General features: G+C 41.5%; 1 protein-coding gene across 4 annotated transcripts in view; it reads left to right on the top strand.

Moving 5' to 3' along the window:
• The window catches only part of LOC109980727 (protein Dok-7), a 43147-nt gene that overhangs the window by 11105 nt on the left and 7484 nt on the right, over window positions 1–24558 (top strand). Inside the window, exons 5-12 of one of the 4 annotated variants that reach the window (XM_029276424.2) lie at window positions 3446–3565; window positions 8555–8653; window positions 12193–12971; window positions 14862–14910; window positions 15061–15606; window positions 17086–17174; window positions 18715–18784; window positions 21444–21554. In XM_029276424.2, coding sequence (XP_029132257.2) covers window positions 3446–3565; window positions 8555–8653; window positions 12193–12971; window positions 14862–14910; window positions 15061–15606; window positions 17086–17174; window positions 18715–18784; window positions 21444–21554 — 1863 coding nt within the window. The remainder of the gene's footprint in view (window positions 1–3445; window positions 3566–8554; window positions 8654–12192; window positions 12972–14861; window positions 14911–15060; window positions 15607–17085; window positions 17175–18714; window positions 18785–21443; window positions 21555–24558) is intronic. The other 3 variants (XM_065950706.1, XM_029276427.2, XM_065950707.1) reach the window with 3 other exon arrangements.

The following is a 24558-nucleotide window of genomic DNA, read 5'->3' on the forward strand; positions in this document are numbered from 1 at the left end:
AGGAGGCAAGGGAACACTTCCAGCTACTTTCAGAGATTAAGCAGATTAAACAATTTAAGAAATCCTCACACATGAATGGGAAATAAAAACTTACATTAATTACAGTTGTTAATTGCAGCCCTAATTAAAATAATGTGTTTTGATTTCTTGACAATCAGACCAATTAATCAAGCAGCAAATGAAAGCAGATTTGAAAGCTATGCTAATCATGAGATGAGAAGGGGCCTTTTTCTTAGCTTCAGGGAGATTTTTTTAGTTCAGTCTTTCAGTTTGTTTTTTGTTTTTTTTTCATCACAATGTACCCAAACAAAACCCACAAGAACAAAGATAAAAACAATCATTCTTTTAAGCATGGCCTTAATGCATTTCAGCTTCTGTCATAGTCATTCATTGTTTTGTTTTTGAGTCCCCCAACATCACTGTTTGGTTTTGGTGAAAACGATCTCAAACTCAAAGGTGAGAGAAGTTGAGAGAAAAGAAACTGAAGAGCCATTCAAAGCTTTGTGTATGGTCTCAGAAACATATGTCCTATTGGGTTGTTAAAGACCAAAAGTAGAGCTAAAAAATATATATATATATTCCACAAAACACAACAAAAATCAAAATAAATCAGTAGTAGTATCATAGTAAGTCAGTGATGTATATCTTGTGCTGTTTTTAATATAGTCAGAATGACTTCAACAGAATTAAAAGAGCTATTCAGACTTTTCAAGCTGTGATATTTACGCCCCGTGACATTTTGCCTTCAGTCTGAATGTCATGGAGGTGGAATGGGGGGGACGAATGATTCCCCCCCGCTGTACTGTCTTTAAAGGTAGTAACAACGGGTGAGACGGTTACAGTTGAGCCATCGGGGAGTGCAGCCCTGTGTGTGCGTCCATCTCTGACTGTGTGTCTATGTGGAGCTCCCGCAGTGCCGTGCTTCTACAACACCGAAACGCATTGTGGATTCCCAGAGGGGGAAACCAGTGCTACGCCGTCTCGGTATCAATATGAATTTACAAAGACGTGCTGACCGGTGAGCTTGGTTACATCACTTTAGTGAAGAATAAGCAATCTGAAAATGGCTGAAGTTGGGTACAGCAAACTCCAGAAACAGCCGTTGTTTACATTTTCCAGAGCAAAATAAATAACAGTGACGACACAACTGAAAATAGTAGTATTTGCCTTCGAGTTTGCCTACCTGGATGACTTTACTGTTGTGAGAATAAAAAGGGCACTTTGACCAGCCAGAGAAGATTCCACCTTATTTACACTTCCCACGTACGAACAGGATGTACTAACAGGATGTCATAAGTTGTGTTACTTTGTATGGATGCTGTGTTTTCTCTCTCTATAGAGGAGAGAGCAGACGGCTTCACGGGAGTTGTTTTGTTCTTACACTGAATCTTTATCAGGTTGTAACTGAACAAACCCTGCCAACTGTTCTTTGTTTGTCTTTGTTTGTTGTGCTCGAGCTTCTGGCGATGCACCTGAAGTTCAGTCACCTGCTGTCAAACACAAGACATGAGCATGTGTGTGTGTGTGTGTGTGTGTGCTTGTCCTCAAGAAGTGGCGAGATTTTAAGAGTTTAAATCCTGCCTCCACATAACGCCACGTCAGAGTAGGCGATGAAATACAACTTAAATGAATAAATATGAGCTACACTTAGAAGGTAATACATTTCCAATGACGGCTTGAGCTGAACTTTGACCCCCGCTCACGGTCAGGGGAGTGTTGGGAATGTGATTGAAGTCTGCTTTGATACGGGTGGTCTCAGGGAAGGTGTGACACTTTGACCCTTTTTATTGGTGACGCCTTGTAATGTTCAGCCATTTGTACTGTCAGAGGGAGGTCTGTGGAGCACAACCTTTGACCTTTGCATTCCTGTATCACCTTAGATGACATTTGAAATGAATGTGACAAAAGAAGAGGAAGTGAAGGGGTAATAGATTATTTGGTGACACTTAAAAAAAAAAAAAAAAAAAAATGCGTATGGATCACTTCCGATTTGTAGCCTCTCATTACTTATAATTCGATCCTTGTGTTTACTCACAGTCAACAGTTTTTTCCTGAATGACTTTAAATGGCTTCTTCTTTTATTTAGAATAATGAAGTGATGATGAGCGAATGGTTAGCCTTGGTTTTGGTGCAGAGAAAACACAATTCATTTGTTGGTCCATTTTTTTTTTAACAAAAGAAATTGACGACAATTGTTCTCTTCATTATTTGTCAAATTTATCCAACAATAGGTCGGTCTTAATGCTTGGTTTCAGGCTGAAAAATCTCGAAAACATTAGTGATCTGTGGTGCCCAGTTGATGAATTAATGATTGTGGTGGTCCTCTAGTGGCAGGATTCTGAATCTGCCACAATTTTCTGATTGGGTGGGTAGTTTTGTAATTGTCTCAGGCCATTTTCAGATATGTATTCCTGAGAATTTGTAGAGAAAATCATGAGGACTGCGCCTGAAATCCTGCTGAGCTGGACGCTCACACATGCACCTCAAACCAAAGACTATCCCTGTCAGACGGGAGGGGGCAAGACGTGACGTAAAAGGAACAACGTGGAAGTGTTGGACGTAGCAACAGAGTCCGCTATACGATGCTAGGGTTAGGGTTGATGAGAATATTTACCTTTATGTAAATGCTACAGTAGTTTGACTCAATCACAATATCAACAAAAGAGCGGAGGAGAACATACCAACGAACAGAAAACACAATGCAGCAGTTGAATTACTTGCATGGAAGATCTGGTAGCGCGCTGACAATCTGTGGTCGTGCACCAGTCACAGGTAATAAACGTCAACTCCCACTTGCTCGCGGTAAATTCTCCAGAGAACATCCTGCGGCGTTCTCACTTCAGCTCACTCAGACCTTCTGCCGAAAAAAATACCAGAAAATCTAGATAAAGTCAGAGTCTGCAGCTCTCCTTGCCCCTGCTGAGATTTTCACGAGTTTTGTGCAAGTGTGAAAGTACTATTAATGTGGCTCTTGAAATTCAGGTCTGAGTTAATGGTGGTGATGACTTAAGTGTCACGCTGACTTTTAATCACTCCTCATTGGCTTCCAAACAAATCCATTTAAATCCACTCATCGATTTATTCAAATTAGCTTCAAGTTTTGTTGCTGAGTCAAAGCCCACCATCACAGAGACAAGAATTTTTCTGGTTTTTAGCCTATTTCAAGGCGCCATGTTTCATAGAAATCAAACAATTTGATTTGACAAAGCAAGTTGGAGGCTCTCTGTTGGGCTTTAGCAAGAATTTAATGAATATTTCCCCCTCCTATTTAAAAAAACAACAACAACCATTGAACCAAATTATTAATGCTGAATGGTCAGTCACATTGGTAATTTCAGATGAGGAGTAGATTACCATTTACCTAATTCCCGTCTATTTGCTCTGCTAGTGGATATTTCAGTCCTGTAATAAACAACGTGACACTAATAAAGTCTGCTTTCTACAGGGGCCGGTGTGTTTTTGCTGGCATCTGCTGAGAGCGAGCAGATCAGCTTTCTGTTCGACTGCATCGTCCGAGGCATCTCCCCCACCAGAGGCCCTTTTGGACTGCGGCCAGTTTTGCCAGGTCAGTACTCGAGGTGTTTAAAGCTGGGTGGCTGAACAGGACTGAAAACCCAACCGTGTGTAAGAGAGGAAAAGATTAGTTTTTCAGATCATAATTTAAAGGGAGAACGTTGATCTCTCTGTCATCATTATGCGGATAATTAGCAGCCGAGTTGTTGCCAAGGAGTATCAGTAAACATTAAACAAGTCAATACTGGCCATCGTAAGGGGAGCAAGCCCTCTCTGGCTCCCCTCCTGTGCCTCCAGGGATTTGTCGTAGCTTTTAGGTGTGCTGCCTCTCTGGAATCCGTCCATGTTTGGCTGAATGAGTCAGAGGATTCCTCCCGTGTGCTTTGATGTTACAAAATTATGACTGACAGCTGTTTTTTCAAGGTAATTGGATAATCTTCTGAAGAAATTTATAATTTTAGTTAAATCCTAACCCCTGACTTAGGTGTACTGTGTCGAATGTAGAGCCTAGTGTCTCTTTGGTCGTCAGTAAGAGGATAACTACTGTACTAACTCTGATTATAACAGTTGTAGTCTATGTATAGTTGAGGTTGTAGTGCCACTGTTGGAGTGTAAGCTGGATGATGAGCCCACTTCCAAACAGTCATTAGGCTTCTTTTACTCCTGTAACAGCAGGGTTGTCTGGCAAGACATCAGTTTGTCAAAGACGGTGAGGTTAGTGTGTTTAATGAGCACACTGAGCTCCAGCATGTCTGCCCTCAGCTCCTCTGTTCTCCTCTTGTCCTGACCCATTCGTCAAAGCTGGACAGCGTCTGCTTGTTTATTTGCCAAAAAGACAATTGTATTTCCAAATGCATCGCTTGTTCTTCTGAGATTGAGCGTTTTAGTGCCGTTTACCACGAGAATGTTTTTGATCTGATTTATTATCAGAATCACCATTTGAAGCCTTAGGCAGATTTTTTTTTCTCTTTGAGAAGACTCAACCTGTTATTGTTCTGTAGCCATAAATAACAGACAAAGTTAGTAGCTAGCTTGTGAACAAAGGAGCATTTAGCAGCGAGACAGAACAGACATTTTGAGGAGTTGTCAGAAACCAAAAAGAGTACAAGGTAGAGTGAATATTAGCTTTATTTTTACAAGGTGGTCACATACACTAACAATAAAACACTAGTCTAAATAACTGATTATGTAGCTGTGTATCTTGGTTTGTTACAAAACTTGTCAAGGGTGCACTCACACTTGGCAAAGTTGTCCCGTACCGTGCTTAAGCCAGATTGTTCCCCCCCCCCCCCCCATTCCCCCACTGGCCTGCACTCACACTGCTCCAGGACTAACCGGGCCTGAGCACGGTTACCTCTTGAACATAGCATCGTAATACAACGAACGCATGGCTTTATATGATCATGACGTGTTCTTTGGACTCTATAAAAAAAAAAAAGAAGGGATGCATGGTCGAGTCTGCACATCGGAGAACACCACAGAGAACATGACAGCTACTTTACTGACTTTGTGTCTCAGTTTGAGCCATTTCAGTCAGATACAGCCAGAACAAAACCTCTGCTTGTGCTCGTGCATAACAATCACACCTCTTCCATCAGTGCCAAGGCCAAGGAAGCGTACCGTGCTTGAGCATGGATCGGAGCATTCACACTAGTCAAACGAACTGGACTTTGAGGGTGAAGCGTGCCCGGTACGGTACAGATGACCCAGTGTGAGTGCGCCCTAAAAAATCCTCACAGGAGCTTTAAAGTGTCCAAAAAAGGTAGAACTGTTCCTTAATACAAAGACCCATCAAGGAAAATGGTCTCATCCCCATACCTTATGTATGTGTTTCCTTCTATTTCTGTTATTTTAATAACACATTTGGAGGCTACATATAATATGACTAAAGCTCTGCTGTCCCGCTGTGCACTTTCACACCTTCCATTTTCCACACTAGCAGGTTTTAAAGCATTTTCTCACTCAATCTGCAACTTAACAGGAAATGTTGACCGGGCAGCTGTGGGGGCTTGTGGGTATTCTGGTTTTCACACATCTTTCCGCCCGATGGCAGGTTGAGCTCATACTCCTTTTATTGCGGTGCGTACTAGAATAAATAGCAGGGAGGATGTCTGGGGGAGGGGGGGTCAAAGTCAACAGTTCACACACAAGCAGAGCAGCCAAAGCCTCCTAATCACTCCGGGCATGTGTGTAACCTCATCCACAGGATTCCACTGCTGCCGCTCTCCTTCATTTCATACTCGGTCACCCACCACCACACTCCTACACCCCCCCCCCCCCCCCCCCCCCCGCCCCTCCTGTACCTCCCCTTCATTTCAGACTCATCTTATTCCTCCCTACTGTCCCTCGTTTTTCCGAGAGTCACATCACAGTCCTTGTCCAGGTCTCTGTCCTACACAGGACCCTGATGAAACCCATCCTCCTTTTATTTTGATTAAGTGCTGTGATGTCCCCAGGCTTCTTTAATCTGCCTGTCACCCTCACACGCTCTAATGTGTCCGTCTCCCTCAGCCTTCAACTCTCCTGCTCGGTCTTTCAATCTCATAGATATAGAATATATATTATGACTTAAAGTTTCAGAACATTCTACTGAAAACGTTTTTAGTACAAAAAATAAAAAATAAGCCGCCAAGTGGACGACAACATTTGAAATGTAGATTACAATTGCTGCTAAAAAAAGAAGTGGGAAAGTTACCAGTATAGGAAATCTGTTTGAGTTATCGTTGTATGCTGTTAAGTGTAAAACATGCGTAACCGTAAACCGTGCTAAATTGTGACCAACTCCCCTTCATATTGTTCAGCAAAAATCAGCTGTGTTGATCCCCTTTACATAAACATAGACATTAGCTCATAGTTATACAGCCATCATAGTACAAATGAGCTCCTCTAACTTTAATTATTTTTGCCTTTAAAAAAAGATAGGACAGCTGAAAAGCGACAGGAGATGTTGGAAGAAAGAGAGGGCAGCGAAGGGCTGAGGTGGAATTCAAACCCACATACTATTCCAATCCTCAAGTGTGTGAATATCTTCTTACTCCAATACCCAGCACGTTCCCTTTGGATTGGTTTGGTTTGATCCATTTTGCTGATGTGCTGGTTGTTACACAGGCGAGGATATGTGCTTATTTGAGATCAGATGAGGAGAACATGTGAATGTTGAATCTCTTTATCAGGAGCAGGTAGTGGAGATTTAGCTGTAAACTCTAATTTCTCTTCTCTTTAAGTGTTGGTTGTGACTGTACAATACTGTCTTTTATTTGTATTCAGTCACGACAGGCTCTGTGTAATCTCTCTGTGAAAGTGTCCTTTGTTTATGCTGGAACATTTGGTTCACTTTAATTAACGTGCCATGCAGAGCACTTGATTCTTAAACCAGAAGTGTTCAGATCTTTAACTGAGAAGTTTCTGGCTACAATTTATTGCCAGAACTTATTACAAACATCAGTCTCTTGATTTTACACGTGCAACTTTTCACACATAAATACAGCAGAAATGAAGTATGTCTTCTGTAAATGTCTCTGTGAGTCATGACTGTCTACATTGAGCGAGAAGCGCAAGTCCTGCTGGCTCTGTTGTTCTCGTAGCCGTGTTTACATCATGTTTACATGGACGGACAGCCGGCTCCTCCCCTTGTGGACAAAAGCTGTTTTAGTCAAGGACTAGAGAGAAGAAGAAGAACATCCTCACTGCTTATTTAAAAGTCTAGTAAGTGTTTCTATGGGCTAGCTTAAGTGTGCTAACATTAGCCTGCTGACACAACAATGGTGCTCAATTGAGTTGACAATCATAATTGTGCGGTCTATTTGATATCTCCTTCGTGCGAATGCGAGGGGAGAGGGGTTGGAGGTGTGTCGCTGGAGGAGTGAGGAGGCTTCAGTATGGAGGAGGAGTTGCCAAATAGCAGTTTGTTTTGTTTTTTCATGCTGGTGCTCAGGGGCGCTATCTACTGGATCAAAAAGTTGCACATTCTTCCTTAAATGATTGTTTACATTTTCCCAGTTCTGGTGGATAGTTGACCTTCAAACTATTTGTTTGAAGTCAAAGTGTTTCTGAGGCCACCTACCTCTTTTGAAAATGTGAAGTAATATCTTTTTTAGATTCCCGGGCTGCCTTTTGAGAAAAATCTGTTTCTCAGCAGGAAACCCATCAATGTGTTGATGGGTCTCTTTATGTTTGTTGAGCTTTAATATTTTAGTTTGCTACAGAAGATTTAAAAAGCGAAGGAAAAAAAATCAATGTGTAACAGAAAACTTTAAATTAAATTAAATCATTCCTTTTAAGTGTTTTAGTTCGACATGAATCATTAAAAATCTGATGTTTGTGAGATGGGCTGAGCAGGGCTGTTAGAGAGGCATGTTAGAGAACTTCAAAGGGTAATTTATATAACCACCACACTGTGTACGTGTATGTGAGACAGAGGACACAGAGGGGTAAACTCACTAAAGTCATCCATTAGTTTGTCCTCCTGATCCATTATTTGTTAGAATCCGAGGACACTGGGGCGCTGCAGGTTGATTCTCCACATGTGCGAAGTGATCTGGAGCAATTTGTAGAGTCCTGATACATTTCACTAATAACTGTTAGAAGCTCTAATAGAGAAAAACAGAATCGATTTCATGACCTTGGTGCTCTTAGGGTACACGACAGATCCACGACAGTCTTTAGCCAGAACGCGTACCGACACCAACACGTGGTAGCACTATTTTTAAACCCTGTAGTGCACGAATACTGCAAGGTGGTCCCCTGTGTGGCCCTCACACCTCACAGACAGAATCAAAGTACACAACACTCCGGTCACAGTGAGAAGACAAACGTGCACACACTGACATGTTGTGGCTGCTGTTTCATTTGAATGAGGCCATAGAAAGACCACTGGTTGTTTAACGTCGCGTCTTCCCTTTGGTTTAGCTCGATGTGTTTTCACAGCGCTGTCACTGCAGCTCTCATGTTTGTTGCCTATGTTAGCAAGACGCCAAACTTGCCTTTTTGTCACTAGATAGTTTGATGCAATTTGAGCTTTGGATGCTCTCTCTTTGAACAGACCCCAGCTCCACGCAGACGAGTTCGGAGGAGAGGCTGAACCACGAGGCCCAGGAGCTGGAGAAGCGACTGAGCATGCTCTCACACAGGAGCAGCACAGGTAAACGATGTCATGTTAAAAACAGTAGAACTCCTCTAAAAGTTACTCATTTTACAGATCTTCTACCACACACTCTGCTTCTCTTGTTACATAATAATACCCAAATCATTCATAATCGATTGCCGCAGTGATCTGCTAATGAAAAAAGAAGATACATGGGTTTTTAATTATCCTGTACTTAGATGTTAATTAAGTTTGCAGATGTTTCTTTCTTCACAATCGCCATTTATAACGAGGGAGAAAGGGGTCTGAGGATAAACAGGTTAGTTATGCTCTTTGTTGAAAGCATTTTTTCCCCCGGAGAGGTCGAGCAAACAAGTGAGAAGATGTAACAATATGTACTTAAAATGAATCAATAATAAGATCATTTTGAAGAAGGCTACTAGATAGACAATACATCTCTGTGACAAAGTATCACATTGTGTACATTTTATGTAAGGGATCCACCAACCAATAAAACGAAAGAAAATAGATACTGTATTGATCCTGAGGGAAGTTCAGAGCCTCCAGTAGCAGCTTAGAAAACACACGATATGAAACATTTGTTATACCTAACAACACCCCATGTCCTCCCTCCCTGTATGTATATATGCACCGGAATAAAGATTTAAAGAAACCGTACATTTAGGAAATTAAACCAATACCAAGAACATTTACTTTACCAGTGCAGGAATAATAATAGAAACCAATGTACAATGTAAAACACAGTTAAAATTAGACCTGTACTCTTACAATAGACCTCTCGTTATACAGCTGCACAGCAGCACTTATGCTGCAATGAACAGCAGTGTATGATAGCAGGTAGTGCAACTTTTAAATGAGTCTGTGCATACTTTAAGGTGAAATACTACTAATATATTATTTGTTAAGATTAACATTAAAGTGTCCAACTAGAGGCTGTCTCTTTAAGACATCTGTGCAGCTGAAAAAATGCTTTTAGTCCAAGAGTCACTGTGTGCTTCCCTCCTGCCATAACAGTGAGGTGTTGTACAATCGTATAACCACGGGGGAAGACAGAGTGGAGCAGGATTGTGACAGCAGTCTGCCACTGTCACACTCCTCTGCCTGAAGGTGAAGTTTGCTGTGCAGTGCAGAGGGTGGTGGGCGTTGTCCAGGATAGAGAGCAGTTTGTGTAGAGTCTTTCTCTCTGACACCGTCACCACAGAGCCAGCCTTCCTCATCAGTCGGTCCAGCCGGGCTGCATCTCTCCTCTTGCTGCATCCTCCCCAGCGAGTTGTCAGGGTTCCCATGCATCCTGGAAAACCTGGAGAACAGTTGACCAAGTTTTTCAGTCCTGAAAAACACCTGGAAAATCTCCTGGAAAATCACGTGTTGTCTTGGAAATTGTTTCCAGCATTCTCCTACAGGGAAAAATGTGTTCATATGCACAATGAATAGCAGGCCAAGTGTGTCAAACACGGCTGAATACTGGCTAATGCTACTTTTTTACTTTGCTAGCATTGTCTCTTCAAATGCAGTACTGTGTTGTTAAGGGTTAATGCACCATAACGATGACCTTTGTAGTGATAACTTACAGTGGGTGTGATTAGCCTTGTTAAAGACTACAGTTAATATTACTGGTAAAGGGGCTGTGAAGTAAAGTGTGTTAAACAAGAGAAGTGCTGTTCATCTGCAGGTGTGGTTGCATTATTCTATTATCAATTTGCTTTCATTTTTAAGCATGTAAGAGATGATTTCATAGATTAGTTATAGCCATAGACTGCACGTCTTTCAATTTAGGCTTCCACAGAGAGGAACATATTAGATCACTGACTGTCATACCAGCCCGATCATCACTGGAAATGTGCCGGAAAAGTCCTGGAAAATGACCTCTGGAAAAAAGTGGGAACCCTGCTTGTTCCTTCGGAAGTCCACCACTATCTCCTTGGTCTTGATGGTGTTCAGCTGCAGATGGTTCGACCCTCACCAGCCAAGAAGAGATGGAGCAGCAGGCGTTTGAAGGCGTTTGAAGGTTTTCATGACATGGGACGTCAGTATAACTGACCTGTGCAGAGAGGTGCTGCAGTGCCTGTTAAACAGGTTGAGCTGGTTTTCTCTCTCAGTGTCCCCATCTTCTGTCTTGTTGCCCCTTCTTCTTGCAGCCTGTGATGGTTTTATTGACCTCACAAATATTAAGCTTAACAAGACAAAGTACAGATAGCATTTCTACAAGAAACTCACTTATTGGAAGAGCATATGAAACTTAGGAAAGAATGGGTAGGCCAGGCTTATTATTCATCTTTTTCCTCTAAGAGCAGAAGAGTAGCCACCTTGTTACATCAGGTCACCCCATTTGTACTTAACCCATGTAAAAAGGACTCTGATGGCCGACATGTCTTTGTCCATGGAACATTTTTGGTACACCTATCACTATGATGAACATGTTTGCCCATACATTCCCTGTCATGCTCGCAGCAACCGCAGATTGAAGTTTAGAAGTGTTCAATAAGACAATCTTGGATTGGAAAGATTAGAACGTGTTGACACTCAAAGCAAAGAGATATTAGTGTACATTCTATCTGATGCAGTTCTATGATCCTACGCAGACGCTTTTGCTTTGAAGCAGAACAAAATACATGGATTAAAATGAAAACAAAACTTCAGAGTAAGTCCATAAAAAGAACTCTGTCTGGGTTACAAGGAAATGTTTGAGATTTTTTTCCAAACCATCAGGGCATAGAAACAGTTATGTGCAGAGTTTGCAAAGTTAAAGGTTTGCATTTCACTTTGTTGTTCGCACGCAACAAACCCTTTTAATGAGCCAGAGACATTTTCCTAAACAGTCTGCTGAGAGTCAAACAGAGCGAAGCTCGGACATACAGTCAGTAATGGGAGATATAATCCTGTTGTTTAAGCTGTTGCTGCCTGTGTCTGCTCTCTCTCTGTTTTTTTTTTTTTTTTTTACAAGTTACTAACAAGCCTCTCTACTCAAATATATTCAGATAAAAATTAAACAATGTTATAAAATGGAGGGAGGCAATGATATCAGCGAGGTCTGGACCTTGGTTGTTAAAAATATTTTAAACAGTACAAGCCTTTATTTTAATGCATTAATATTCATGCATGCTGCTTGAAGTGATCTGTAATTTGCTCTTTAGAGTATAAGCAGACAGATGAGAGTGAATAGCCAAGGTCACTGTCTGTCTGCCAATCAATGTTGTCCCGCCCCCTCTATGAATAAAGGCTACTTGTATAAAGCTACAGTTAAAAAAGAACATAAACACGCGAACTTAAAGTACACATGTTTTCAAATGAATGCATCACTGTATAAAATGTACCTGATGAATACAAAAATAGATACTAAATAAGTGTTGAAGAAAACCCTTAAATTGTGCATAAAAACAGAAGTTTAAGGTAAACCAAGATAGAAATAAAATGAATTAAAAAACACAGAAGTAGAAGAAGATATAATTACGTACAGTAAATATAGAAAAAAAGTTAATAATGACTTCTTAATAAAAAAAGATAACCAAAAATGATAAATCAATAATGTTTCATACCTGAAATTCAATAACACATAATTCCTGTTGTCTTTGCAGTTTCCTCCTCGTACTGCCCGTCTGCTGGAGGAGACGACCGCAGCATATCTGGCTCCTCTGACACATCAGACAACAGCCAATCAGACTGCAGCATCAGCAGCCGGCTCGCCATTTGGACCGACCCTCCCGCCAACCCGTCTGAAAACACCAGCTTAAGTAAAACAGCTCTACAGAGCACGGAGAAGCTTTCTGTCAACCAGGGGGGGGGAGTTCGGCCCGCTGCCAAGCCCCCCCGGCAGCTCCAGGAGATCGGCCGTCAGAGCTCGTCTGACAGCGGCATCGCCACGGGCAGCCATTCCTCTTATTCTGGAAGCTTCTCCTCTTACACGGGCAGCCTGGACATAACAGCAGGGGAGGACTTTGGGTCTGTTTTCAGCTTGCCTCCCCACTTGGCTCAAGACCTGAGTCCCTGTACCTGCTCTGCTGTCCCTGGACATGAATACCAGGTACCATCATCACTCAGGTACCTCTATGACTCACCTAAGAGTCTGTTACCGGAGGGGAGCGGGACTGCCAAAGACAATGAACCCTCCAACCCAACTAAGGACACTCCTACCTCTTCAAACCTCACGACAGACTCAACAAAGGAGGAGAAAAGTAGCGTCAAACCCTGGGAGGGCCACTCAGAAACTCCTGAAACAAAGTCAGTGAGTGAACACTTAGAGAAGGGTAAGAAAACCAAGATGGCGCCCTCTAGTGAGCGCCCAGACTCCTGTTACATCTGCACCTCTGCCTCCAAAACCATTGTGACCATCTGCTCCGTCTGTGGAGGATTTAAGGTGAGAAAAGAAACGATTCTGTGTCATTTTTCTGTCTCTTCTTTCACCCATGCTTTACGCTGAACAAAGGTGTAGTTGTATTCCTGCCGGCCATCTGTTTGCCTCAAAAACAGAGAACAGGCGTCTTCGTCTTGTTCGTTTAAGTGGTCTCCTGCACGTGCTCACATGTACAAAAAGTAGCTTCTGTCATCTCACTCTATCATCTGTGGTGTGGCTCACTGTCAGTGTGACCTTTATGGCGCCCTGCAGGGCTGACGCTGATTTCAGCATTTGGTGTCAAAACCTAAAAAAAACAGTCCCATAATCCATCTGTGTAACACTTCAGAGTTCATGCAGCCTCTCGACTTTCTGTCCTCTAATGCTGGAGATTTAGACCTTGAGAAAAATGATCATCGTGCATGTTTTCTCTTTAAATGACTTTTCTTCGGTAAACATCCCACTGTTGAGCTAAGGGATTGTTGTCTTTATTTAAGAGGAACATATAAGCTCCAACTTGAATGTCATCCAAGTTTATTTTCAGCTTTAATATCCAAGATAAAAATGAAATCTTCAAATAAAACTTCTCAATATGAGCTATAAGGTTCAGTTATCTACTCGGGATATTGATGATGAAAATCTTTTCTGCCGCGTTTGACCTTTCTTCAGTCTGATCAGGGGATTCTTTTCTAATAATTTGATTCATTAAATGCAAGAAAATGTTTTCAAAAATGTATCATATTGTGATGAATCCAAGTTTCACAAATTCAGATTTGTTGCCACTAATGTATTATCATATTGTGTTAAAAAATAATCAAATATTTACACTTGTGTTTGTCATCGGTGCATGTTGAGCTATTTTCATTGAATTATCGGAATCTATTCTCGTAACAGTAGCAAATTCATTTTCTGACCACAAATATGCCATTAACATAATGAATTATTTCCCTTTGCTGCTCAGCTATATCTTAATTCAAAGCCAACACATTTCACACCTGAGTTTGTCTTCATAATGATTTTCTTAATAATAACTGAATAATAATGAACTTGTTTGCATTTGTGGTGACAAATCTCCCTCTTTAAGTTCAGACTGGAGCTCTACTTAACATGTAGACATTCAGGTGCAAACTCAGTACAGGATTAGCAAGTAGCATATAGCTCCACCTGCTGGTAGTGCAAGAAGTTAAGAAGGCAGCGATCATATTTGACCAGATTCAAATGCTTGGTTTGACGTAAAGGGGGGGATTGTGGGTAATAAATCTCCTAGAAAAATCAAAGTGTGGAGTAAGCTCTGCGTGATGGATGGAGTCATCGGACGTGACATTCAGAGCTTACACAGCCTGGACACTTTGCAGCTGAGACACAAACAGTCCTCTGTGCTGAGACTGGCAATGTTGTTGTTTTTTCCTTTCTTATTGTCAACAAATCCAATGAAAAGACCGAAAACCTACAATAAATTGAGCCTGTTAGAATATATTTTCTGTGCTTCAAAAGCCTGATGTAGCATCTCTTTCAGTCCTATTGAGCTGCACGGCGGAACAAATCCGCTGCTGAAAATAGTCCCCACAATGCACTATTGACTCCTCTTTGGTTTCAGCTGTTTTATGGAAATAATGAAGATGAGACTTTTTTTTTTTTTTTTTTACATTAACGTCTTCATCATGAGCCAATCAGCTTGTGGCTAAGAAACACAGACCTGCTTAGGACGTCATGAAGCATTGATACACGGATGAATGCACCGCTGGTTTCATGCTTTTCACAAGATTGTTGGCAATTAAAAAAATGTCTAGATCAATGCCTGCCTTTAAAACACCAGGCCAACGTGTTCGTATTTATAGTACACATGAATACACTCTAATTAAACCAGTGAGCGTAAAGAATATAATTAGTATAATTTTCTGTTTCATGTCACAGGGGACACCGCACATCCCTGCAAGTGGGTCAGTGATTCCTGCCATACCAGGTAAGTGTTAAAAAAAATTAAAAAAGACTGCATGAATTAAATCCTGCATGCATGAAGGGAAATCTTGCATGTTTGATAAAAAGCATTCAGTGCTTTTTAAGCTGATTTGGGACAAAATCAAAGTGTTTGAAGGGTTTTTCTTGCCTCCAGGATGTCATATTTTCAATCCAGCAGATCAAGGTGTTGACAAGTCACCATGCAGCCAAAACAATATTGTGAAATCCTGCCCCTCTCCCGGCCTGGAGAAGCCAACAGCGAGGACGAGTGAGGATTCACTGCTGCCAAAAAAGGGGAGAGAGAAATTAGCATGCCTCTTATCCGATCTGCTCGGCTTTCCCGGTGCGGTTAGGCAGCTGGAGGCGACGTCTAACAGACTGAACTTGTATGTGTCGATGAGCTCCAGGAATGAGCTCATATCTTCGGCTGCTGTCACCTGTGCTCCGCCAGAGAAAAAAGCGGTCATTTACGAAAACTGTCTCAAGTGTCAAGGAGAGCGCTGCCGGCCTCCTCCACGGGCCATACCTCCTGAAATGAACCGCAACGGGAACATTTCCACCTTAAAAACATTTCCCGCCGGGCAGAAGAGAAGTGAAGAACACCAAGCAGCTGCTAATGAAGCTCCCAGCGCTGGATCACAGAGCGCAGATGGGCAGTGTCAGTATGAGGAGAGGAATGGTCTGAACGTGACCAGTGAAGGTAAGAGGCCTCTTCATAAAGCTCCCACGAGTCCTCTGATGTCCTCTTTCTTCTTCGGCTCTTTTCAAATGGACCGTGTCTTTGTTTCCGGCCTGCTGGTCTCTTTTATCGTCAGTGAAAAAAGAAAACCTCCAGGCTTCTTTTCTTCCTCCTTTTAATCAATGGCTTGTTTTCTCTCTGCACTCTGTGGTGTTTCCTTTTCTGTTCTGCTTTTACAACTTCTTTACAATCCTCCTGAGGGTCGTGAGAGGGATTCAAGGTACGAAATGATCATGAAAATTAAACATGATGTGCAGGCTTTTGTAGAGAATCATTTACACTTTTAATAGTGCTTCTGTAATGAAGGTTTATTTTCTCCTGAAAATTAAGCAATGAAAGGCGGAAAAACATTTTTATCTAGCAACTGAAAAGGCGGCGACTGACTCATGTGTGAGGCCTAATTAAAGATTTCTTAAGCGTCTTTTAGCAGCATTCACGTCAAAAGGATACATGTCAGCTTATGACATCAATGAGTCATGCCGTCACTTTTATCAAACCATCGGCTCAAACTGGAACCCCTTCTGAACGATCCCTTTTTGGAAAGTCTCCAAACATTTGATTTAGTTTGCTATTTGATTCAATGTCATAAATGAATGATCAAATGTAGTGAAGACTCTCCGGTGGATAAACAGTCATGGTGCATTCATGTTAAAGTTCCTCCACCATTCATTATCTAAAGCACTTATTGAATGAGTTTCAAACACCAGTCAAACTCAAACTACTGCAGGCTAATACAACCCTCCCCTTATTGCGTTCCATTGTGAATTATTAATCCACCCCACTGATATAAATACATTCATTTTATTTGTTTATTTAGGCAGGGACAGTGTACAGCCACTCAGTTTCAAGTCTTATCTTTAATGATCATCTTTCAAAAATAACACCAGGAAAAGTTAACATACAAAGGCAAAAAGAGATGTGTTTCAGCTCCTACATTTTGAATATTTGGCCAGAATTGTGCCCATCAGCCTATTGGTGTTGAATTCAATAAATATGTTGTCCAAATGAAATGAACCTGAAGAAGACGTCTGGTGGAAACCTTGTGATTGGAATGAGTTCAAACTTTTGAGTGGCATTTGAGTGAGTGCCTTTCTTCTTCCATGACGAATCAGTCAGCCACAAATAAAAAGATCGTCTACACAACTGGAAGTATCATTGACTAAAATGTTCAAAATGGATTTAAAAGAAAAGAAACTTTCTCTTGCATGTTGCATCTCTTAACTTCACATGCATGTATGTTCTGATGTCTGTCCCGTGATGTTTACCTGATAGATTTACCGATCTGTTCTTTTTTGATCTGCTTTACTTTGTGGAATTGTGAAATGATGAATGTATTTATACCCAGGAAGCAGCATACAAGCCACAAAATATATTAAAACCACATCAAACTCCACTTTAGTTCCTTATGTCTAAAACACTTTTATTTTCTCCTCTCATCAGACAAAAGGCATCATAGTAAAGAGGAAAGACGCAGAGCCGATCCTGCTTATGAGATCATGGAGAGTCGGGCGCTGGAGAGAAACTCCGAGGTAGGCATATACAAAACTCTGTAATCCTCTTTATGCTATCAACAGCTCACACATTTTGAGTGTGTGAGTCTTTGTGATCGCTGTTCTGCTAAACATTCTCTGGGAAAACGTGTGATTACGTGGCAATCGCGTTTGACGGGGATTATAAAGAGTGAGTGGCGGATCATTGTGGTAGAGCTGTAAGGGTTCAAGTAAACTCTGAAACTAAAGATGAAAAATGATCTTTACTCAGAGTTTTGTAGATTTAGACCTCTGGGTAGATGAGTTGGGGTAGACTGCTGAAAAAGAAGAGATTGTCTTGTTGCTTTCATGAATATGGTGTGTCATGGAAGAAAGTTCAGACACCTTACAGGAATGTTTCCAGATATGAACTGCAGGAGTCAGATGTTATTTGATTTATTGGGAGATGTTTGACTTATTGATTATATGATGGCTTCTGTTTGTGGTGTCTTCTACTGTAACTAAATGAAAGTAGAATTTATTACATAGCTTGTTTTATCGAGGTGTATCTGACAAACTTAGTCAGGCTTAGTGGACATACTTACCTTTTAAAGGTACCATAAAATCTGGTGTGTAAGACACTCAGAGGCAGAAATCGGGAAAAGAGAGAGAGAGAGAGTGGAATGACATGCAGGAAAGGAGCCACAGGGCTAACTTCTATGTACCCTTAAAATTATTCTTTTTTTTTAAATAAATGTTTGCGTACTTCTTTCATACTCAATTCTAAGCTAAACTAACAATCACTTCATCTAACCTATCAGAAGTAAATGAAAATATTACACCACATTTTGTCTGAGAGGGATAAGGGAAGGGACAGGATATTGATACAGCGACTGATTCCAAATATCAAGATTAATCATTATCTTATTATCTAGAATGGCTGTATCTTGATATCATTGTTGTTGTGGCATACTTGGTGGTATCTTATCTTATCTTATCTTATTGATATTCTTTTTCCTCTCATAACCGCGCTGGTTGTTATCCAATGTTAGGATAATCATTGAAGCCTTTGGCACTTTCATATTGAACACAGTTATTATTTTAAAACAGTTTTTCAAACTCAACAACTACTGCTGGAATATCCACCACTACCAGCCGATGCTCATTATTACAAACCTCCACTTTTATGTAATGGCTTCATTCTGTCTCGACATGATGATTGTCCATCCCCTCTTTGTGGCCTCTCGGCTAGACTGAAAGCAATATGGCTGCTCTCCAGCTCCAATTTTCACACCACAATAGCAGTGCTTACAGTAGCTGCCTGGAATCAGAGATTATGTGGCAGCAATTTGAAAAAGGCACGGTGATCCTTCCAGAAGCATGAGGCATGGCAGACAGTGTTTCCACCTGTTGGATGTAGCTCTGAGTACTCGATAAATACTTCACTATAAATACTCGTGATGTGTTCCACCAAGCTGTGGAGGAAAAAGTCTTGCTCATGCTGCTTATGTAATAAAGTCATGTGCTGGTCGCTCAATGCAAATTCAGATCAACAGTTGTTTACTGTGTGTGTGTGTGTGTGTGTGTTTGTGTCTTACAGGCCGAAGAAAAAAGCAAGTATGAGTTGATGGGCAGCTGTGGTCAGCAGAGGTTCCTGCAAGAGACTGAAGGTGAGTGAGGCCGACACCTAGTAACGAACACGACATGGTTGGATATATTTCTAAAGCAGACACATAAAATATGCAGATTGTTGGGTCTGTCCCTGAACATGTTATTGGTCATAGTTTTTAAGACTTCTTACAACAAGCAGGATCCGCTTCCAGAAAGTGAATGAAAGTACTGAGTCATACACCTGAATCAACAAGCTGCACATCTGTTGCTGTGTGTGTGTGTGTGTGTGTGTGTGTGTGATTTGAATAGAATTAATGAATAAATGAGGCTCATTTAGTCTCTGAAATAACAGACGTGCACGATGTTACATAGCCAATGTTAGGAACACACACGGACACCTCACACAGGTTGTTGACGTGACCTTATCCAGCGTAACACGCCGCGACGTTGACAGGAAGCTGTTTACATGCTGTTCCTTCCTCTGCACAGCATGCACTGTACAGAGCTGCATATAGACATAGAAGCTGCTGAGCCAGTTAAACAAGCTCTTTGTACGAGGTTCAACGTAGCTAGTGTTCAACGTACGATTGTCTCAAGTCTCCAAATCCAGTGTGAGTCCTTTAGCTTTATAATGCGCTAATGTCAGGCTTTTATTCTGAAAAGGATACTTGTGGAAATGAAACAGGACTTTATTACTTCTTAAAAAATAAATACAAATTGGGAACAAAAATGTTGCTGTCCATTAACTTCCAGGAAGGAGACATTTTTCCAGTCATGTACAGCTGCTTGTAGGCTAAGTCCTTGAAGAGTTGTGCTAATAGATTTGTTGATCCTGCCTTCATTGTGATCATCTTCATTTAAAGTGAAATGAGATCGATATGATTCAGAATAGGGCTGGGGATGAATACTTGAGTACTCGTTGTTGACATTGTCATTCGAGGAATGTTGAAGCGCTGCGCACCCGTTGTTACAGGTTACAATCTTTCAGTTTAGTTGATGTGATGGATGGAACTGAGCTTTATTTGTTTGCCTCACTGAGTACACGTACTTAGGAAATAATAAACAGTTAAACGCTAAAGAATATGTATTAAATTAACTAACGCTAGTACTCGATGATTTAGATGACTGCAAATGCCCATCCTGAATTCAGAACTGAGTTGGACTGTAATTACTGGAAGGACTCATTTTCCACACTTTTAAGGAGAAACTATTGTCCTTACGCCCCACTGCATGTGCTCTGAAACTGCTGTGAGTTCTTTCCAGTTTGGCTATTGACTTGAAACTTTCAAAAGATAATTGAAAAAAAAAGAATCAGGAAATTATTCTCATTGAAACATCTTCCAAATTGTCTCCCTTTTTTTGTAGCTTATAGTTTTTATTACATTGTAAAGAGGAGGGCTCCCTGTAGTGTGAACATTTATGTCTTCCTTCATCCATGTTTTATGAAATGCCATAAACTGGAGTTACATAAGAACCCACTGAGTCAGGAGAAAACCCCAGATCTGAAACCAAACAGAGAGAGCAGTGGTGTGTGAGAGGATACCTGCCCTGATGTGAGGTGAGGGGACAGTTGTCAGGGGACGTTTGTCCACTTAAAGCATCTCACTCCCACAAACATGCCCTCAGTCTAATGCACACCTGTTTTAAAAAGTCCTAGCGGCTGTCACCATGTGGCTCCAAACCTGTCACTCATGTTCATGTACCTGCATACACATTCCTGGTTCTGTGTCATCCGTCCCAGCATCCCGCCTCAGAGAGCACTTAATGGACGAGATGGGCAGCAGCTTTATGTTTGGATGTCTGCGTGATTGAAATGAGAAAAACATAGTGATGTGATGTTTGAAGTTGTTTTGGAAACACTTCAGGTTGAGATTGAAGTTATTCTAATGTGCAAGCAGAGAGGTTTTCGGTGGAACATCCCTGTGTATCTGAGAGTTTAGTTTGCATCTTTTCCTCTCACATTTCATTTGGTTGGTGTCTTCACACGAGTCACAGCAGTAGTCACAGTTTTAAGGTTTGCATGTTGGAGCTCAGATAGAGGCTCTCTTTCATGCCTGAGCTCCAAGCTGAGGCTTGGTGTCAGTGGTGTGACGGATCAAAGTTGATCCAGGATCTATTCAGATCACACTCCACGGTTGAAAATTGATCATCCATATGTACTGCTGTTTAATCCCTGAGCAGTAAGTGAAAAGGAGGCAGTTTAAGTAGTGCGTGTAGGTGCCATGTACCAATATACCAATATACCAATATGAAATAGTGTGTGTGTTTGTGGCAAAGAGAGAGAGCATGAGCTGAAGTGACAACGATCAATAATAAGCCAACAATAGCCTGCCCGAGCTCTGAGTCTCCATGGTATCATAATATCAATAAACTTTGGCTAAGGTTTCCCTGTATAGAGATGTATAAAAAGCTGCTTAATAGGTTGAATCTGTAGCTGTTCTGTGCGCAGTACTCTTACCATACAATGAAAGTACTCCACAACGAGTAAAAGTGTATTTTTCATTGGTTTATAGTAAGGTGGATGCCTGGGTACCGCACTCTCTAGTACTTTTTGTTTTTAGATTTCTGCTCTCCCTCTCCTGTCACCTTTACCTGAGAGGAACTTTGAAGCATGGGTCCGTCCTCTGTTGGAAACATTCACCTGGCCTATGTCTGCTTGTTGGCAAACAAAAAGGACGAACTGCTCCTCCTAAACTAAAAAAAAAAACACTTTTGCAGATCCCGGACGGCTCATTACACCGACCGGACTTTCAGCTCTTCTGAGCCGACGAATGATGGAGTTTTCTGGAAAGACGAGAGGAGGCGGAATCTGCTTCTACTTAAACAAAGGTTGGTGTGCAGATGTCACAGAAGTCGTTTAGCCTTAATCTGGAGACTCTTTTCATAAACTATATGAAGGTGTTTAAGTCACGCGGGAGTTCTCCTCGTGGTCACATCCCTCTTCAGGCACCTGACTGACCGGATTACATATGTGGAGAAAAAAAAAAAAAAAACAGATTCCCTGCTCATCAACCTGGGGAATTTGAACAGAGCTAATCTCACTCACGGTCGTCAAAAACACGGATAGCATTCCTGGTTGGACACTTAATATGTTAACACACTGGGTCACTGGTACAACGTTTTAAAGGACTCATTTGGCTCTGTTCCCTGTGCAGCTTTGGGACTCTCTGGTCACTGTCTCATTCATCTCATCGTGACCTTCAGGCAGAAGTTTAAATGTGCTAAGCCTGTAGTGAGGACAGTGCAGAGATGGACAGAGACACTGATTGGAGTTATTCTGGAGCTGCAGCCACAGACCAAACTCACTGACACTGTGACATCTTATATCAGCTGACCAGGATCTTCTGCACATACAACAATAAACCCCGGCTCACTGCAAAACTAAGGAAACCACGGAGGAGGCCTACAGAAGAGTGGACCAGGACAGAAAGAAGCTAAGAGGAGCTACACTCAGAAGCATTAAACACAGCTTCTTGGCTAACGACCCTACGTCAGTTTGCAGACACCTGCAGGGCATCAACAACTACAGGAGACCGTTCACCCACTCTGCAGGTAACAGTAGACTGGACGAAGACCCGAACAGCTTTCTACTGCAGGTTTTCACAACCTCCGCAAGGATCCTGTTTGTGGACTTTAGCTCCGCGTTCAACATCATCATCCCAGATATCCTCCGCCACAAACTGACCCAGCTCACAGTGCCAGCCTCCACCTGTCAGTGGATTACCAACCTCCCGACTGACAGAAGGCAGCAGGGGAGGCTGGGAGTGTGTTTTCTCTCCACTGCTCTTCTCACTCTGCACAAATAACTGCTCTTTTGTGAAACTCCTTAAAGTTTGCAGAAGACACCACCGCCATCAGTCACATCTAGGATGGTGACGAGTCTGCTTACAGACAAGAGGTGGAACAGCTAGCCCTCTGATGCGGTCAGAACCATCTGGAGCTGAACCTGCTCAAGACTCTGTGGAGACGACAGTGGAGTTCAGGAGAAGCGAGAAAATGACTTCATGTAATGACTAAATATTTTTCAGACTAAAACTGGACTTGTTACTGAAAATATTTGGATTAAAAATAGACTAAAACTAATATTACAAAGCAAAAGATTCAAATTGTTTTAAACTAATATTTGAGTCAGGTTATAACTCCTATGTCTTCAGCCTCGTCTTGTTCTCACCTTACCGTCTACCTCAAGAATATATGAAAGGTTGAAAAGCAGCTAGGACAGGACACAGCTGCCATTGGCCTCTGTGTTTTCCTCTCAGATAGCACTTGACCCTGTGAATTCAGGTCACTAAGCTCATGCAGGTATTGCCTTCAGCATCGCCCCATGAGGCTTTGCAAAGTGAATTATAGAAAAGTCCCTGAGCCTCAGAGCTGTGGGCAGACCCAGCGTAATAATGGCAGCTGTTATAAAAGCCCACACTAGCGCTCAGGCTGCTCGATGTCTGATCAATTAGGTAGCAGAGCTCCGAGATGTTGCCAAAGGCTGCACCCAGCAAGCAAGACTGTGCTGGCGTCTAATGGCTCCTCACTGGTCCCCCGGGTCCGAGCTCCTGGTAATGCTTGCTGCCTGGTGCCATTTAGGAAGCAGGTGAAATCATTTGTACCCTTATTTCATTGAATCCTGCCTCAGATCATACTGCCCTGTATTTACATGACAATGTAATCACAACCCAGCTGTAGCTGTGAAACATGTATTTGCTTTTATAGCTGTGGTAAAAACCTTATATTGACTTTTATGTAGCTTTACACGATGCGCTGACACAAGACAGTAAATCTGATTCATGTACAGTATGAATCCTCTTTTACTTAGGTGCATAAAAATTATTCTTTCCACATGAGCTGTAAATTCTCTGCTTATCTTCTTTCTGTTGTTGTACTCTGAATGTTTTATCAAACACATGAGAAAGTGAAAGTGTTTATTTAATGACATGCTTTAACTGAATACAGGATAGTCTTCTCCTGGTTACATGATTTAGTGTGAACCACATATAGAACATATAGGCGGGGATTTTTAGGGATGTTTTGATTATCACAAATTTAGATGAAGCAATGTTTTAATTATGAGTAAGATTTTTTTAAATAACATAATCAAAGGTGCAGTGAATTGCGGTGGAACTCAAAATTCGGTGTGTGGCCAACACTTAAAAAACCACTTGCAGATGTAAGTGATTAACAGTCTGTTGTTCTTCCTAAATGGACAGACTTGATATCCCTGACGTTTGGCTCACATGATGCTTTACTGTGACCAGTAAGTGTTGCTTTAATCCTTTGAGTCTACTTTTATGCTTCTCTTGGTCCCGCCCTAATTGGAGCAAACCATTTCCGTAAGAGAGGGTGAAACAATAATAATGAATTTAACAGGAAAATATCATGATAATATTTCAAGTTGTACAATATCAACTAACAACAGTAAACAGGAAACACGTTTTATTTCAAGTTTCACAAAGTGAAGGCTCCACTCTGTCCAATCAGACGCAGGTGACATCACTCAGCCTCATCACTCTGCTGGCTGCAGTAAGTGTGCGGGCAGGGGGAAAAGTATGGTGGAATCTTTTCACAATTGTATCAGTTTATTGTTTATTTTTCTCTTCTCTTTATCTCTTTATTGTTCAGTAACATCTGTAGTAGAGGATTTTGTGAGCCTTTAGGAGAAAATGTACTCGTCACTTTTCCAAAGAGAGAACAGATGCCGTGTGAGTGTGCCGTCTCTCTGTTTAAAGGTTTTATCTGTATTTGATGTCATTGTATTTAAAAGCTTCTAAACAATGGCACTGTGATTGGTCAAGGACATTTGGACCAATGTGCTTGTATTTATGTGGTTGTTATGAACCTG

The sequence above is a fragment of the Labrus bergylta genome, chromosome 22 (genome assembly GCF_963930695.1).
Source record: "Labrus bergylta chromosome 22, fLabBer1.1, whole genome shotgun sequence".
Taxonomy (NCBI): domain Eukaryota; kingdom Metazoa; phylum Chordata; class Actinopteri; order Labriformes; family Labridae; genus Labrus; species Labrus bergylta.